General features: G+C 48.1%; 1 protein-coding gene across 4 annotated transcripts; it reads right to left on the reverse strand.

The window, feature by feature from the left end:
- Positions 1-1,945: 1,945 nt before the first annotated feature.
- LOC129489520 (speedy protein E16) lies at positions 1,946-11,670 on the reverse strand. 4 transcript variants are annotated; one of them, XM_063646099.1, is made up of 8 exons: positions 11,140-11,483; positions 9,952-10,170; positions 8,406-8,636; positions 7,272-7,330; positions 5,967-6,052; positions 3,655-3,898; positions 3,428-3,532; positions 1,946-2,570 (listed from the first exon to the last, which is right to left on the reverse strand). In XM_063646099.1, exons 1-7 carry the CDS (start codon positions 11,297-11,299, stop codon positions 3,473-3,475), a joined length of 1,059 nt encoding a protein of 352 aa, XP_063502169.1. In that variant the 5' UTR covers positions 11,300-11,483; the 3' UTR covers positions 1,946-2,570; positions 3,428-3,472. The 4 variants fall into 4 exon arrangements, with proteins under 4 accessions (XP_063502169.1, XP_055148205.1, XP_063502171.1 ...); XM_063646101.1 differs by having other exon boundaries at positions 1,949-2,570; positions 8,406-8,605; positions 10,140-10,170; XM_055292230.2 differs by lacking the exon at positions 8,406-8,636 and having other exon boundaries at positions 1,948-2,570; positions 11,140-11,670.
- Positions 11,671-17,841: the final 6,171 nt, after the last annotated feature.

Below are 17,841 nucleotides of genomic sequence, written 5' to 3' on the forward strand. Positions count from 1 at the left end.
GGGATCAATGGAGTGAGCCACCGCGCCCTGCCACCTTTAGAGTTTTCTTACCACCTGGTTTTCCTCTCTCAATATCTTTCCCTCATTTCCTGCTTTAAAACTCTATCTTGGAGTCTGGGTGCAGTAGCTCCTGCCTGTAATTCTGTAGCAGGACGAGCCGCAGACAAAACTCCTCAGACACTGAGTTGAAGAAGGAAGGGGTTTATTCGGCCAGGCGCATTGGCAAGACTCCTGTCTCAAGAGCCGAGCTCCCCGAGTGAGCAATCCCTGTCCCTTTTAAGGGCTCACAACTCTAAGGGGGTGCGCATGAGAGGGTCGTGATCGATTGAGCAAGCAGGGGGTACGTGACTGGGGGCTGCATGCACCGGTAATTAGATCAGAACAAAACAGGATAGGGATTTTCACAGCGCTTTTCTATACAATGTCTGTAATCTATAGATAACAAAACCGATTAGGTCAGGGGTTGATCTTTAACTACCAGGCCCAGGGTGCGGCGCCAGGCTGTCTGCCTGTGGATTTCATTTGTGCCTTTTAGTTTTTACTTTTTCTTTCTTTGGAGGCAGAAATTGGGCATAAGACAATATGAGGGGTGGTCTCCTCCCTTAATCCCAGCACTTTGAAGGCCAAGACGGGTGAATCACTTGAGGTCAGGAGTTGGAGACCAGCCTGGCCAACATGGTGAAACCCCGTCTCTACTATTTTTACAAAAGTTAGTTGGATGTATGGTTGGGTGCCTGCAGTCCCAGCTACTTAGGAGGCTGAGGCAGGAGAATTTGCTTGAATCCAGAGGTGAAAGTTGCAGTGAGCCAAGGTCGTGCCACTGCACTCCAGCCTGGGACACAGAGTGAGATTCTGTCTCTAAAACAAACAAACAAACAAACAAAACCTCTAGCTTGGGATCGGCCTTCTCTTCTATTATTTTTCTTTTTTAAAAATTTTTTTAAAAATAGGTGTTGATGCTGTGTTGCCCAGGCTGGCCTCAAACTCCTGGCCTCAAGTGATCCTCCCGCTGTAACCTCCAGAAGTGCTGGGAATGTAGGTGTGAGCACTGCACCCAGCCTTATGTTTTTTTCTACATAAAAAATAGTGCAGGATTATCTTCTAGAGCTAATTAATATGTTCAAATAACCAAAACCCCATTAAGGAAAAATGTCATGACAGCAAATAATCAATCCAGACCAATATGATCACACTCGCTGTGAAGGTGAGAAAACTTCATCTTTATTACATTTCCCCAAGAGACGCCCTGCACTGTTCTCTTGAAAACACACAGCTCATGTCCTCCTTTAGAACACACATCCTCTTTAAAGTAACATACAAACATGCCAATACAAGGTAAAAAATTACATCTGAATTCTCACATTTCAAAAACATACAGTAAACATCAAATAAAAATTTATTTTTATAAGAATTTAGGGGAACTATCATGTAGCTGTAAGTGTAATACATATATTAAGTATCATAGATAAAAAGAGTGCTCCCTTCAGCAGCACATGTAATAATAGATAAAAAGATTTAAAGGTAAAAGATTTAGGATAAAAAGAATCCTCTCTTAAAAAGGAAAACAAAATTATATTTATGTGTATATAGCAGCTATAACACCCATCTCACAACTTTGTAGAAACAGTGTCTATTCAAAAATACCAATATTTTCAAAATATTTTAAATAAATGTAGCAATAATTCTATGCCCATCTTTTTCAAAATAAACCAATAAAATATATAGTATATATTAGACATGTTAGCATATATCTAAGACATGTTAAAAATCACAACTGAATTCTCACAATTCAGTCACAAACCTAAACAGCAAATAAAAATTTCTATGATGAGAACTTAGGAGAACTACCAATGGCTATAAATAGAAGAGATTGTTATGGAAGTATCATAGATAAAAAGTGTACTCGCTTCAGAGGCACATATAATAACACAGAAAACAATTTAAAGATAATAAAAGATTTAGGATAAAAAGGATTCTCTCAAAATGAAAAGAAAATTATGTATGTATAACAGCTATAACTCTCATCAAAAAATCTACAGGAACAGCATGTTTTCAAAAGTACAATTTCCAAACTATTTGAAATAAACCTATTAATAATTCGATGGCCAACATTTTCCAAACAAACCAATAAATGCATAGTGTGCATGAAGCTGTCTGTTACAGTCTATGGCACTCATATTTCACAAAGAATTCCGTTCCAATCTGAGTGTCTGCACTGTGCCTTCGAATGTTCCTGGACTGTGGCAACCAAGTCCATAGGAAACAGGGCCTCCAGGCTTCGCCCAAGGGAGGTTGGAATTCAGCAATATAAAAAGGGAGGTGGTGCTGCAGGAAGGGGTGGAACCAGAAACACCCCTCGTTTCTTACTGTTCTCTATGGATTCCTAGAAGTACCCCCCCCACCACCCGTCCTAGGAGGACAACGTGATCACTCTATTCAGCTTCGTCTAGAACAGTCCGGGTTCTTCTAGATGATCTGCACAAATGGCTCCTCTCCTCCTTCCTGGTGTGTGCCATAGCATTGGAATAAAGTTCCTGCTGAAAATCCACATCTCCCCTGGGCCCGGTGTTCTGGAAGTGAGAGAGATGATGTCACACTTCAAGGAGGCAGCTCTCTAGACAGGAAGGTTATTCATGTCCCATGTCAAGTCTAACTAGAGTTCAGAGCAATTGAGAAATCCAGTTTTATCTCCTTTCCTTCATTCCATAGCCTGCTTCTGAACCATCGTGTTCAACTGTGAAACTCACACTTTGGTGACCCTAACTCTAAAACTCACTCAGTACACCCAAGGTCAGCCCCAGTGATCTGCTTCATAGCAAGGACTTTGGGTGGGTCTGCCCAGGGAGTAGGGCACCCTCAGAGAAGGTGGCTTTGGACTTGATCACAGCTGGGGCCTTTCCTGTCACTTAAGATCTAAACTTGTAACCATGCTAGATCCGTTTCTAATGTGACAACATCACGAACCCCGAGTCCAGAAGCCTAATCCATAGTCCTACCTCCTCATAATGAAGTCTCATGCTCTGTGCTCAATGTGATTAGCTGCACCAGATGTAAACCAAAGCTTCACTGAACCCTCCACCCAAATCAGTAACTCAAGTTCATCCATCATAATGAACCTCCCCGAACTCAGTATTTATGATTATTTTTGAGTCAGGGTCTCACTGTGTCGCCCGGGCTGGAGTGCAGTGGCAGTATCAGGGCTCCCTGCAGCCCCGACCTCCCAGGCTCCAGCAATCCTCCTTCCTCAGCCTCCTGAGTAGTTGGGAGTAGTGATGCCTCCCACATCGCCTGGCTAATTCTTGTATTTTTGTGGAGAGGGGATCTCGCGACGTTGCCCAGGCTTGAAGCCGGATCAAGCAATCGGGTTCCTCAGATTTCCAAAATAGACCCCAATATTACGCCTTTACCCCGGAGGATGCAGATGTACCTTCTCTCAGGCCGATGACCTCAGGCCTCCATGGTCCCTGGAGCTCTAGGAAAGGCGGGCACGATCTCGTGCCCACACCCAGTGCTCTGGGTCATAAGCCTGGATCTGGAAAAACAAACGCCCTTTGAGAAGACGGGGACTCGCCAGGATACCCATCTCTCCCCTCATCCAGCCTCCAGCCCACCCGATTCCGCCCCACCTCCTCCACCTCCCCAGGCCCCACCCACCTCCTCCAACTCCTCCGGGGAAACCCAAGCCCTGCAGCGCATGGAACAGAAGAACTGGAACCGAAGCTCCTGGAACGTGGCTATCTGAGAGCGGTTCTTCCTGGCCCTCCAGTTCATGGAACGGCATAATCGGAACCGACGCTTATGGAACAAGGGTATGTGAGAGCGGGTCTTCCCGTACAGGAAGTAGAAGATGTTTTGTTTGGCGGCCTCGTCGTCCTCCTCCATGTCATTGGCCAGGTAGCTGAGGACAGAAATCAGGTTACTGCTCAGGGGCACCACCAGGTGAGACCTCTGGCTTAGGTCACCTTCCCAGAGAGGAGGGCAGGGGACTGTCCCTAGCTCAGGACTGGCACCCACCCTGCAGAGAGCCACGCCTTCTTCAGGAGGGCTCTGCTGGACAGAGACCTGTTCAAGGGTGTCTCCCACTCCTTCAGGATGGAGACAAAAACTGAACTGGTGGCCAAGAGTGGTGCCTTATTCCTGGAATGCCAGCACGTTGGGAGGCCAAAGCAGAAGGATCACTTGAGGCCAGGAGTTTGAGACAGGCCTGCGCAACATAGCAAGACCCTCGTCTCTATTAAAAATAGAAGAAATATGCTGGACGCGGTGGCTCATGCCTGTAATCCCAGCACTTTAGCAGGCTGAAGCAGGTGGATCGCTTGAGACCAGGAGTTGGAGACCAGCCTGGTCAACCGGGAAAAACCCCATCTCTACTAAAAATACAAAAATCAGCCTGGTGTGGTGGCACACCCATTAGTCCTAGCTACTCAGGAGGCTGAAGCATAAGAATTGTGTGAACCCAGGAGGCTGAGGTTGTAGTGAGTCGAGATTGGGCCGCTCCATTCCAGCCTGAGAGGCAGAGCAAGACTCTTGTCTCAATAAATAAATAAATAAATAAATAAATAAATAAATAAATAAATAAACTGTGCAGGTGTGGTAGCACAGCCCTGTAGTCAGAGCTAATCAAGAGGCTGAGGTGGGAGGATCGCCTGAGCCCAGGATACGGAGGCTGCAGTCAGCTATGATCTCACCACTGCACTCCAGCTTGGGGGACAGGGCAAGTCTGTCTCAAAAAAATAAAAGAGATTGGATACATTGATATTTTGCCAGGACCCTGCCTTCTACAGGCATCTAGTCTAATGGGACTGGGAGTAATCCAGGCAGGTGACCTAATGCCAGTGTCCAGGATGTAACTGGAGAGCTACGGGCATGCAGACGTTGGAAGATGAGGGAAGGCATCACAGAGGCTGTGGGGTGAACTGACTTCAAGGAATGGGTCATTCCCTTCAGAACCACATGTGTGCAGGACACCCAGACAGAAAACACAAACGCAAAGTCCAGTGGAGGGCATTTGGAAGGAGCTGTGAAGCCAAGCCAGGAAACACCAAGATGGCGAGCCAGTGTGCTTGTAGAGATTGTAGAGAGGGTGGGATTGGCACTGTGGGCCCTGGCCTCGATAGAGAAAGACATCAGCTAAGGAAGTTGTTCAGGTGGATAGTGAGGTTGTCATGCTTTGGAAAGATGCTCAGGCTGCACTAGGAATCCCCCTGGCTTGGGGAGAGACTCCAGGAGACTCCAGCAGGGAGCATTTGACAGTGGATTCGAGTGATGCGAGGGGGACCTGAACTGTGGCCTCTGTCATGGGAACCCGGAGGAGGTTGATGGCGTTTGCGGTTGATGTGGGAAGGGGAGAGAAGAACCAGAAACGTCTGCTTGCTGGGGGAAGTGTCGTGTCCACTCCTCCACTCCTTTTCTTTTTCCCTTAGGAGCGGTTTATGGTTCCTTTTGTTTTATTCTTTTATTTGTACACTGGCACTGGGTTTGTTTTTTGGGCTTTTTTTTTTTTTTTTTTTTTTTTGGAGAAAAAGTCTCACTCTGTCGCCCAGGCTGGAGTGCAGTGGCTCAGCCTTAGCTTACTGCAACCTCCACCTCCTGGGTTCAAGGGGTTCTCTTGCCTCAGCCTCCCGAGTAGCTGAGATTACAGGTGCACACCACCATGCCCGGCTAATTTTTCTATTTTTAGTAGAGACGGGGTTTGGCCATGTTGGCCAGGCTGGTCTCGAACTCCTGACCTCAGGTGATCTGCCTGCCTCGGCCTCCCAAAGTGCTGGGATTAGAGGCGTAAGCCACCGCGCCCAGCCTGAGTTTCATTTTAGAAACAACAGTCTATGATAGTATAATCCTCTCTTTTTTGTACACAGAGTAAAGAGGACAAATAGGTGAAAGAATAAATGAAAGGCTGGAATCCCACTTCCCCCGCTGTCCCAGGGCGTTGGATATTGACGGATAGGAGGCAGCAAACCACTCACAGAGCCAGGAAGAAATGAATGCGTTGGTATTGCCAGGAGGGGAGGCCGGCCCGGCTAAAATACGCTATGACCATAGCCAGGAGATACTGATGGAGAGAAAGGAACACAGGGAGAGGTCACATCTTGGAAGACGAAGATTGTGGAGAGGGGGAATGAGTGTCTGGGGAGGGGCTGCCTGTCAGAGAAGGGACCTCAGTGTTGGGGTGACTGTACTCATTTGGAAATTGCGGGATGGAGGGGTATTCGAAGGTCGGATGCAAATCCGAGAAGCCGGAGGAAGGGTTTTCGGTGATGCTTCCAGGATGGTGGGCTCCGATGGGATCTTTGGAGGGGGTGTGTCTAGGTCGGCTGGTATCAGGAGGGCCTTTTGTGTGCCAGGCAGAGAACTGTCCCAAAGAGGTGAGAGTAGAGGGGCCAGGAGTTTCAGGGCTGCGGCCAGACTGTGGCCCAGGGCTCAGATCCCACAGGACCCATAGGAGAGGCAGGGGCCATTCATTCACTCTGCAAGAGACCAGCAGAGTCCTGAGGGAGATGCTGACAAATCATAAAAAGACCAAGAATAGCTGGGAGTGGCAGCTCAAGCCTGTGATCCCAGTACTTTGAAAGGTGGAGACAGGAGGATCACGTGAGCCCAACAGTTCGAGAACAACCTGGGCAACACAGCGAGTCCCTGTTTCTACAAAGATTTCAAAAATTAGTTGAGCGTGATGGCATGTGCCTAGCCCCAGCTCCTCAGGAGGCTGAGGAAAGAAGATTGCTTGAGCCCAGGAGTTAGAGGCTGCAGTGAGCTGTGATCATGCCACTGCACTCCATCCTGGGGAGCAGAGCTAGACTCTGTCTCAGAAAAAAAAAAAAATGTGTGGGTGCCAAGACTCAAGACCATGGGAGCTGGCCGGGCACAGTGGCTGACGTCTGTAATCTCAGCACTTTGGGAGGCCAAGGTGGGTGGATCACCTGAGGTCAGGTGTTCAGGACCAACCTGGCCAACATGGCAAAACCCCGTCTCTACTAAAAACACAAAAATTAGCCAGGCGTAGTGGTTCACGTCTGTAATCCCAGCTGCTTGGAGGCTGAGGCAGGAGAATCGCTTGAACCCAGGAGGCATCAGCTGCAGTGAGTCAAGATCGAGACACTGCCCTCCAGCCTGGGCAACAGAGCAAGACTCTGTCTCACAAAAAAAAAAAAAAAAGACTGTAGGAGCATCTGGTGGGAGGTGGTGGAAGGAGAACTGTGGGCTTGGAAACTGCACCCTCCCCCCAGCTGTGCATTGGAACAGGAACACAGTTACATGGAGAACAACCTTACCTTGTCCGACACCCTCAGATCTTTGTCCCAGGCCAGGAATCTTTGAATGACGGGATCCTCTGTGATTAGAGAGCAGATGTCAGCATGAGAAGCAGGACAGGGTTTCTGTGGGAGCAGCAGGGCAGCGAGAAGTATGCCTCCCGGGGGGAAGTCTCGGGATTGTGGCCACAGGTGAGGCGGATGGGAGAGGGGAGAATGACTTTCACTGGGCAAGGGAGAGGGGCTCCTGCTCTGAGAATCCCCTGAGAAGAGGCCGAAGGAGGCCCTGGGTGTGAGAATCTACAGGATGTAGAGCTGGGAATCAGCCAGGACCCCCTCCAGCAGACAGGGAGGGACCACTGCCGAGTCATAAAGGAATTCCCATCATTTCTTCATGAGACAGTCACATCAGGATGTGACCATGGCCTTGGTATCCCCCACTATGGATGGAGACACTTAGATTTAGAAAAGTCAGTAAGAGACATTAAGTTTCAGGGGGCACACTTAGATTTAGAAAAGTCAGTAAGAGACATTAAGTTTCAGGGGGCACAGCTGAAACCACTTTCTTTGTTTATTGATTTTGTTTTTCTTTATTTGATTTTTATTTTTATTTATTTATTTATTTTGAGACAGAGTCTCCCTGTGTGGGCCAGGCTGGAATGCAGTGGTGCGATCTCAGGTCACTGCAACCTCTGCGTCCTGGGTTTAAGCTATTCTCCTGTCTCAGCCTCCTGAGTAGCTGGGATTACATACATGAGCTAGTGTGCCCAGCCTTGGTTTTTCTTTTGAGACAGGGTTTTGCTTTGTCACCCAGGCTGGAGTGCAGTGGTACAGTCATAGCTCACTGCAGCCTCAAAGTCCTGAGTTCAAGCAATCCTCTTGCCTCAGCCTCCCAACGTGCTGGGATCTCAGGCATGAGCCACCATGCCTGGCCCAAAACCAAGCTTTCTTATCCCAAGTGCCAACCTTTATCAAGTCTAGCCTAATCCTCTATCATCTCCTAAGTGTCCCTCATGAGTGATCACTTCAGAGTCCTCCCGCATGGAGAGCTCACCCACTGGGGCGTATTTTTCCCATCGGAAAAGTGTGGTTATTGGAAGTTTCCTCTTTTTAGAAAGAACAGGATTGGAGGTGCTCTCTGGGGTGTCCTCCTACCAAGCAGCCTGTTGAAGGCCTCGTGGTGCTCAGGGAGCACGAGCGACACTCGCCGTCGCTTCAGCTTCATCTTGAGGCCACACAGCGTCTCCACCACCCAGGTCTCTTCAGGCTCAGGGGCAGGCTCCTTCTGTGGCTCCTCCGATGATGACTCCTCAGATTCGTCCGACCACTCCCTCTTCCTTTTCCAGCAAAGGGATCTTCCTGGGGGGCTGTGATCTACCCCAGGGGCTGAGTAAAGAAACCAGGCCATGGTGTAATGCTTCTGCAACTGATCACCTTAGATCCCCACTCAAAACCCCAAACCACTCTCCATCCTCCCCAGCCTCGCAGACTGTTGGCTTCTCCAAGCCATCTTTCCTTCTGTCTGTCTCCTCTGCTGAGCTCCATGTGCCGCTCCTTCTCCTCCCCATTCTCCCGTTTCTCTGTCCTCAAAACACTTCCTCATGTCCTCATGTCCTTCCCTGGTCCCTGGCTCTCTGAATCCCTTTTTTTTTTTTTTTTTTTTTTTTTTTTTTGAGACACAGTCTTGCTTTGTGGCCTAGGCTGGAGTGTAGTGGTGCGATCTTGGCTCACTGCAACCTCTGCCTCCCGGGTTCCAGTGATTCTCCTGCCTAAGCCTCCCAAGTAGCTGGGATTACAGGTGCCTGCTAGAATGCCCAGATCATTTTTGTACTTCTAGAAGAGACAGGGTTTCACCATGTTGGCCAGGCTGGTCTCCAACTCCTGGCCTCAAGTAATCTGCCTGTCTGGCCTCCCAAAGTGCTGGGATTACAGGTGTAAGCCACTACACCCTGCCTCAGTACCTCCATTCTTTCCACACACCCTCCTCACATGCTCCTTCCTGACTTCTGGGCCCCTCCTTCTTTTTTTTTTTTTTTTTTTTGAGACACGGTCTCACTCTCTCACCCAGAATGGAATGCAGTGGCGCTATCTTGGCTCAAAGCAACCTCTGCCTCCCAGGTTCAAGTGATTATCCTGTCTCAGCCTCCCGAGTAGCTGGGATTACAGGCATGCACCATCACACCTGGCTAATTTTTGTATTGTTAGTATAAATGAGGTTTCGCTATATTGGTCTGGTTGGTCTCGAACAACTGACCTCAAGTGATCCACCCATCTCAGCCTCCCAAAGTAATGGGATTACAGGCATGAGCTACCACACCGGGCCTTAGTTTTTCTTTTGACACAGAGTTTTGCTCTGTCACCCAGGCTGGAGTGCAGTGGTACAGTCATAGCTCACTGCAGCCTCAAAGTTCTGAGTTCAAGCAATCCTCTTGCCTCAGCCTCTCAACGTGCTGGGATCTCAGGCATGAGCCACCGCGCCTGGCCCGAAACCAAGCTTGCTTATCCCAAGCGCCAACTTTTATCAAGTCTAGCCTAGTCCTCTATCGTCTCCTAAGTGTCCCTCATGAGTGATCACTTCTGAGTCCTCCCGCATGGAGAGCTCACCCACTGGGGCATATTTTTCCCATCGGAAAAGTGTGGTTTTTGGAAGTTTCCTCTTTTTTAGAACAGGATTGGAGGTGCTCTCTGGGTGTCCTCCTACCAAGCAGCCTGTTGAAGTCCTCGTGGTGCTCAGGGAGCACAGGTGACACTCGCTGTTGCTTCAGCTTCATCTTGAGCCCACACAGCGTCTCCACCACCCAGGTCTCCTCAGGCTCAGGGGCAAGCTCCCTCTCTGGCTCCTCCTCACATTCGTCCAACCACTCCCTCTTCCTTTGCCAGCAAAGGGACCTACATGGGGGGCTGGGATCTACCCCAGGGGCTGAGTAAAGAAACCAGGCCACCGTGTAATGCTTCTGCAACTGATCACCTTAGACCCCAAACCCCAAACCACTCTCCATCCTCCCCAGCCTTGCAGACTGCTGGCTTCTCCAAGCCACCTTTCTGACTTTCTCCTCTGCTCAACCCCATGTGTCGCTCCTTCTCCTCCCCATTCTTCCGTCTCTCTGTCCTCAGAGCACTGCCTCATGTCCTTCCCTGGTCCCTGGCTCTCTGAGTCCCTCCTTTTTTGTTTTGTTTTGTTTTGAGACAGAATCTTGCTTTGTCGTCCAGGCTGGAGTGTAGTGGTGCAATCTCAGCTCACTGCAACATCTATCTCCCAGATTCCAGTTATTCTCCTGCCTCAACCTCTCAGGTAGCTGGGATTACAGGTGCCTGCCATAATGCCCAACTCAATTTTGTACTTTTAGTAGAGACAGGGTTTCACCATGTTGGCCAGGCTGGTCTCAAACTCCTGGCCTCAAGTGATCCACCTGCCTTGGACTCCCAAAGTTCTGGGATTACACGTGTGAGCCACTGCACCCAGCCTGAATTTCTCCATTCTTTCCACACACCCTCCTCATGTTCTCCTTCCTGACCGCAGACCCTTCTTTTTTTTTTTTTTTTTTTTTTTTGACACAGCGTCTCTCTCACCCAGACTGGAGTGCAGTAGCGTGATCTCGGCTCACTGCAACCTCTTCCTCCCAGGCTCAAGTGATTCTCCTGTCTCAGCCTCCCGAGTAGCTGGGATTACAGGTGCGCACCACTACCACCTGGCTAATTTTTATACTTTTAGTAGAGATGGGGTTTCACCATGTTGGCCAGGCTGGCTGGCCTTGAACTCCTGACCTCAGGTGATCTGCCCGCCTCGGCCTCCCAAAGTGTTGCGGTTACAGGCGTGAGCCACTGCACCCGGCCCCTTCCTTCATCTTAGTCAATCCTATCCCACCTCTTCTTCCTCCGGTCCCCTCACCTGATGGTCCTGACACTTCATCATCCACCACCTCCTGGAGGGGGTACCCCGAGGTGCTCCGCTGGGGGCTCTGCTCGTCCTGGGGGTGCGGTTGACGGCTGGTTGTGATCTTTCCCATAATCTGTCCCCTCTTGCGGAACCTAGTCTCTGTTCTGTCCATGGCCTTCTTCTGGACACTGCTAGGATCCAGAAGAGTATGTTATCAATTCTCAAGGCTGAGAGAAGTCAGGAGTGGAGAACAGCTCTGAGAAGATAACTGTTATCCACCTGAGCTCCAGGCGCCGACGGAGTCCACTCCTTCCAATCAGGAAGGTCGGAATCTCTGATGTCATTGGTCATTGCAACCTGGCAACCAGTTTGAAGAAAAACACATGTAACTGCCAGGCTGATCTCTTGTCCTGGAGATTCTGGGTTAACGGTATCTCCTGCCACTGTCCCAACCTTAGACAACTGTCCAGAAGCATCTTCAGGGTCTCCGCATCCCTCTGTTCCCTGTCCCAGCAGAGGCTGTGTTCTCTCCACTCAAAGCCTGAAGCGTGTTGGGGTCTCCTCTTCTCTGTACATGCCCATTTCAGAGTCCAGTCTGGTGGGAGAGGGAACAGGGTGGGAAAGAAAACTAGGGTAAGCAGAAACGATGAAACCTTACAAGAGTGAGATGATCATGTACAAGAGTGAGATTATCACATACAAGAGTGAGATGATCATGTACAAGAGATCCCAGGAACATTGACTTGATGAAAAAGTCACATCAGAGCACTCAATCTGGCAGAGCTTTTCTGCCGAATGTTTACTGACATTCACTGTCGGAGATTCTATACTGGGGGTACATGCATCCTCTGCCCTAAGGCAACTTTGAGTCCAAGAGACATTTTGAGGCCTGAAAATAATAGGCAACTGCCCCTGAGCTCACACGTATTTCCAATGGTGTCCCAAATTTCAGGGAGTCCATGGATTACCTAAACCAGCCCCTCCAGTTTGGCCAAGAAACTCTAGTCTGTATATCAAGTTTTGTATCATATGTATTGCTCTGAACTCAGAAATTTCCCTTCCATTTATGGATTCTATGAATGAAATATCGCATGTACAAAAAGACTAAGTCAAAAAATCTCAGCTGTGCACAGTGGCTCATGCTTGTGATCCCAGCACTTTGGGTGGCAAAGGGAGGAAGATTGCCTGAGGCCAGCAGTTCAAGACCAGTATAGGCAACATAGCAAGAGCCCATCTCTAAAAAACAAAACCAAACCAAATTAGCCAGGTGGGGTGGCTGGCACCTGTGTTCCAACTACTTGGGAGACTGATGTGACAGGAAGATCACTTGAGCCCAGGAGTTAGAAGCTGCAGTGAGCTGTGATCTAGCCACCGCACTCCAGTCTGGGCAACACAGCAAGACATTGTGTCAAAAAAAATTTTTTTGATAAAAAATAAAAGAGTGGCATGACATTCAGAGACCATCCAAAAAACCTGTGGGTTCCCGGCTGGGCTCAATGGCTTACACCTGTAATCCCAGCACTTTGGGAGGCCAAAGGGGGTGGATCACTTGAGGTCAGGAGTTTGAGACCAGCCTGGCCAACATGGTGAAACCCCATCTCTACTAAAAATACAAAAAATTAGCCAGGCATGATGGCGGATGCCTGTAATCGCAGCTACTCTGGAGAGGGCGCTGGAGAATCACTTGAACTTGGGGTGCACAGGTTGCAGCGAGCCAAGATCGCACCGTTGCACTCCAGCCTGGGCAACAAGAGCAAAACTCCATCTCAAAAAAAATAAAGAACTTGTGAGTGAGTTCCCAAACGTTTTCCTAATGGGCTGCAGCACTCCTAGGAGTCTCTCGCTCGTGGGAAAGGCAGAAACTGAACGAGAAAGCAGATCCCATTGCTGTGGAAGTCCCATTGTTAGGAAGCTTCTGCTTTTCTGGAGTTCAAATTCGCATTCATGACGCTTTAAGCCATCAGAGCTGGGTGGGTCCTCCTACAACAAAATAGTTTGCTATCTGTCTCCTAATTAACAGGCTTTCAAATATTAGAAGATCAGTGTTCTGACCCCATTAAAATTTCTCTTTTGTGGAATGAAAAACTCTGATTTAACCCATCTTCAAGCCTGGTTGCATATTCCTCTCTCTTCCGGCCACCTTGTCTAGACACACTACACTGAGGCCGTGCCCATCTTAAATGATGTTGATACATTGTCAAAAAATTGGCAAACCAGGCGCAGTGGCTCATGCCTGTAATCCTACCACTTTAAGAAGCCGAGGCAGACAGATCACCAGAGGTCAGAAGTTCGAGACCAGCCTGGCCAACGTGTTTAAATCCGTCTCTACTAAAAATACAGAAAAAATTAGCTGGGCGTAGGGGTGCACATCTGTAATCCCAGCTACTTGGGAAGCTGAGGCAGGAGAATCGCTTGAACCTGGAAGGCAGAGGTTGTAGTGAGTCGAGATTGCGCCACTGCACTCCAGCCTGGGTGACAGAGCAAGACACCATCTCAAAAGAAAAAAGGCTAAACAGCCCAGGTTTGGTCTGATATGTTCAGAAAAAAGCAAAACAGTCACCTCTCACCTCTTCTTTTCCCGCAATGATGCAGTTTAATACAACAACGGCTGTAGGTATGCTGCAGAAACATCATTCAAGTGAAACAGAAGGGCTTACCTGGCCAGACACAGTGGTCACTCCTGTAATCCCAACACTTTGGTTGGCCAAGGTGGGAGGATTTCTTGCGGCCAGGAGTTCGAGACTGCAGTGAGCTGTGATCCTAACACTGCATTCCAGGCTGGGCATCAGAGTGAGGCCTGTCTCTAAAAAAAAAAAAAAAACCCTTCACTCCCCCAAAAAAGGGATTTGCAAATACCAGCCTTTCAGCATGAAGATCACATGGAGGAACGCTAAGATACAGATGCTGGGACCCAGCCCTATTGATTGTAATTCAAAAGCTGAGGTAGGGCCTGATTTAACTCCACCATTGGAATCCATTCAGATTTGGAACTCTCTGGGTTGGGCAGTGCAAGAGAGATCCTAAAGAAAGCAAAGTCACTATGGACTGAAATGAGCCGACAAGGTTTTCTGAGTGTGGTGAAATATGATCTGGGCCTCACTTGGGAGGGCTGTGGCCTGGCCTTGAGTCCTTGGCTCAGTGGGACCTTCTGAAACAGCCTCCAAGCTGCGCCCCCACTTCATTTGCTGGTAGATGACCCCCCCACCGCCCGCCAGTGGCTTTGGTGCTGATGGGAATAAGTTGACCTGCAGCAGAAGTTCAGCCCAAGTCTCAGCCCAGCAGCCTCTCCACACCTGGCCACGGTCTGGTCATGCTGCCATCTCTGCGGTTCTCTGTGGAGTCGTGGTTTCTGTACCTTGAAGAGAACTTCCCCTTCTGGGACCCAGAAACCCAGTGAACCCTCAGGAAAAAAGGGAATGAAATTACTGAAGACAACTCTATGGCGGGGAGATGGAAAAGAGGCTCTTTGTTTTTGTTTTTTATTTGTATTTTTTTTTATTTTTTGAGACAGAGCTTTACTCTTATTGCCCAGACTGGATTGTAATGGCTCAATCTCGGCTCACTGCAACCTCTGCCTCCCATGTTCAAGCAGTTCTCATGCCTCAGCCTCCAGAGTAGCTGGTCTCAAACTCCTGGCCTCAAGCAATCCACCTGCCTTGGCCTCCCAAAGTGCTGGGACTACAGATGTGAGCCACCGTGCCCAGCTCTCACTGTACGGATTTTCTAAAAAAAAAAAAAAGATTACATTTGTCTTACTTTCCAAAAGGTAAATTAACCTTATATCCTCTCCTTTTTAAAGAGTATTTCCTTGATAAACCTTGTAATATAAATAACTTCTTTTGTGCCTTTGATATGTATCTAAATCTTTTAAAAAGGTAAACGAACTTCTTGCCAACATTACAACCCAGGAATTTTTTTTTTTTTTTTTTTTTTGGAGACAGAATCTCGCTCTGTCACCCAGGCTGGAGTGCAGGGGTGCGATCTCAGCTCACTGCAACCTCCATTTCCCGGATTCAAGCAATTCTCCCATCTCAACCTCCTGAGTAGCTGAGACTACAGGCGCCTGCCACCACGCTTGGCTAATTTTTGTATTTTTAGTAGAGACAAAGTTTCATCTTGTTAGTCTGGCTGGTCTTGAACTCCTGACCTCAGGTGATCCACCAGCCTCGGCCTCCCAAAGTGCTGGGATTATGGGCGTGAGCCACCGTGCCTGGTCACAACCCAGGAATTTTTTTCTTAAGAGCCTGAGAGTCTTGTCTTTGAAATGTAAGCCTCGAGGAAGATAGTGTCCCTATCTTCCTGTAGCCTAGGCACCTTGAGCTGTTACTACCTGCTTGTCAAGGAGATGTGAGAAGTTTTATTTTTTCATTGGATACAGGTAATTAACCAGCATGGATGGCCACCTTGATTTCCAGGTGAATTTAGGATGAGTGTTTAAGAATGCATAGCAGGCCAGGCGCGGTGGCTCACACCCGTAATCCCAGCACTCTTGGGGAGGCCGAGACGGGTGGATCACTTGAAGCCACACAGAAATCGAAAGAAGGAGTTTGAGTCCATCCTGGCCAATATGGCGAAACTCTGTCTCTACTAAAATACAAATATTAGCTGGGCATGATGGCACATGTCTGTAATTCCAGCTACTCGGAAGGCTTAGGCACGAGAATCACTTGAACCCAGGAGGTGGAGGTTACAGTGAGCCAAGATCACACCACTACACTCCAGCCTGGATGACAGAATTAGACCCTGTCTCAAAAAAAAAAAAAAAAAAAATGCATAGCAAGTCCTTTTATACAAGGATGAGTTACTGTTTATCTTGAGAGCGTGTATGAAATGGATTGTATCTGCCAGGCTATATAAAAAGGAGGCTTTGGCCAGGCACCATGGCTCACGCCTATAATCCCAGCACTTTGGGAGGACTAGGTGGCCGAATTACGAGGTCAAGATTTCGAGACCTTCGTCGCTAACATGACGAAACCCTGTCTTTACTAAAAATACAAAAAATTAGCCAGGCATGGTGGCACGCACCTGTAGTCCCAGTTACTTGGGAGGCTGAGGCAGGAGAATCGCTTAAACCGGGGAGACAGAGGTTCCAGTGAGCTGAGATCACACCACTGCACTCCAGCCTGGGTGACAGAGCGAGACTGTCTCAAAAAAAAAAAAGAGGCTCTATTTCTCTTTGCATCTCACTAATGGATCACCTGTGATGGGCATCACAGTCTGGTTTAATGCTTACTCAATAACAAAATTGTTTTATTTTATGAATTTGTGGAGAGAATATTCTAGGTTAACAGAAGAATTTATTTATTTATTTATTTATTTATTTAGAGATGGAGTCTTGCTCTGTCGCCAGGCTGGAGTGCAGTGGTGTGATCTCAGCTCACTGCAATCTCCGCCTCTCGGGTTCAAGTGATTCCCCTGCCTCACCCTCCCAAGTAGCTGGGACTACAGGTGAGCACCACCACACCCAGCTGATTTTTTGTGTTTTAGTCGAGACAGGGTTTCACCATGTTGGCCAGGATGGTCTTGATCTCCTGACCTCATGATCCACCTGCCTCGGCCTCCCAAAGTGCTGGGATTACAGGCGTGAGCGACTGCGCCTGGCCTCAGAAGAATTTATTTTTAGGCTTTTCCTTACCAGTTTTTATGAAACAACTGGGCAAGAACACTGTTAGATTTCACCAAAAAATTGTGATGAATCATTGTCCTTATGATCCCATTTTTGAAAATTAACATTTTAATTGTAAAACAAAAATAAAATTCTAAGCCCCCACAACTGCTGAATGGACTCCCTTGTTGGCCAGCAGGATCCAAAATAAACATGGAAAACTAATTCAGGTCATGACCAGAAGGAGGGTGTCAGACATGCCTTGTCATACTCTCCTCCCTTCAGAGTTTAGGCACAGCTGACCAATATTAACATTAGAATACAGATCATAAGACTGACAAAACAGGCTCTTTGTATCAGTAAGATACCCAACTCCATCCAGACTCTGATATAGCATAACATGACAGATAGCAGTCCCTGAAGGAAATCATAGTATTTTATCCCATAATATATTTTCTTTGACACACTTTAAAATAGTCCTGCAAAGCCATCTCTTTGGGGGAAATTTGTATTCTCTAGAGAATCTCCTTCCTTTCAGAAAAGAGTCCAGGTCTTTTCTGGAGAGTCTGATACCTTTTAAGATACAGTAAGAGATATTTATCATCTATTCTCTCTGAAGCCTGTTCTGAGGCTTCACCTACATAACAAGAACCTTGGTTTCCACAATCCCCCTTATCTTAACTCAAGCTTTTCTTTTCTTTCCCTCCTCTTTCTTTTCCTTCCTTCCTCTCTCTCTCTCTCTTTTCTTCTCTGTTGCCCAAGCTGGAGTGCAGTGGCATCATCATGGCTCACTGTAGCCTCAACTTCCCACACTCAAGCGATCCTCCCATCTCAGCCTCCTGAGTAGCTGGGACTACAAGCATGCACCACCACACCTGGATATATATATAAATTTTTTTTTGTAGAGATGGGGGTCTTGCTGTGTTGCCCAGGCCGTCCTTGAACTCCTGGCCTCAAGGGATCCTCCCAGCTCGCCCTCCTAAAATGCTGGGATTACAGGCATGAGCCACCGCAATGGCCCATTTCTTTATGTCGTCTTCCAACTGTTCAGCCAACGCTTAACTCTGAAACCAACTGCCAATCTTTGAATCTACTAGTAACCTGAAAGC

This window comes from Symphalangus syndactylus, chromosome 9 (genome assembly GCF_028878055.3).
Source record: "Symphalangus syndactylus isolate Jambi chromosome 9, NHGRI_mSymSyn1-v2.1_pri, whole genome shotgun sequence".
NCBI lineage: Eukaryota > Metazoa > Chordata > Mammalia > Primates > Hylobatidae > Symphalangus > Symphalangus syndactylus.

What these genes read in the sequence shown, in the direction of transcription:
- LOC129489520 (XM_063646099.1), bottom strand. Translation starts at nt 11,299, where the DNA reads ATGGACAGAACAGAGACTAGGTTCCGCAAGAGGGGACAGATTATGGGA. An exon ending in GGCCTTCAACAGGCTGCTTG is followed by an intron (nt 7,331 to 8,405) that starts GTAGGAGGACAC and finishes CTCTAATCACAG; the next exon opens with AGGATCCCGTCATTCAAAGA. An exon ending in ATCTGAGGGTGTCGGACAAG is followed by an intron (nt 6,053 to 7,271) that starts GTAAGGTTGTTC and finishes TCTCTCCATCAG; the next exon opens with TATCTCCTGGCTATGGTCAT.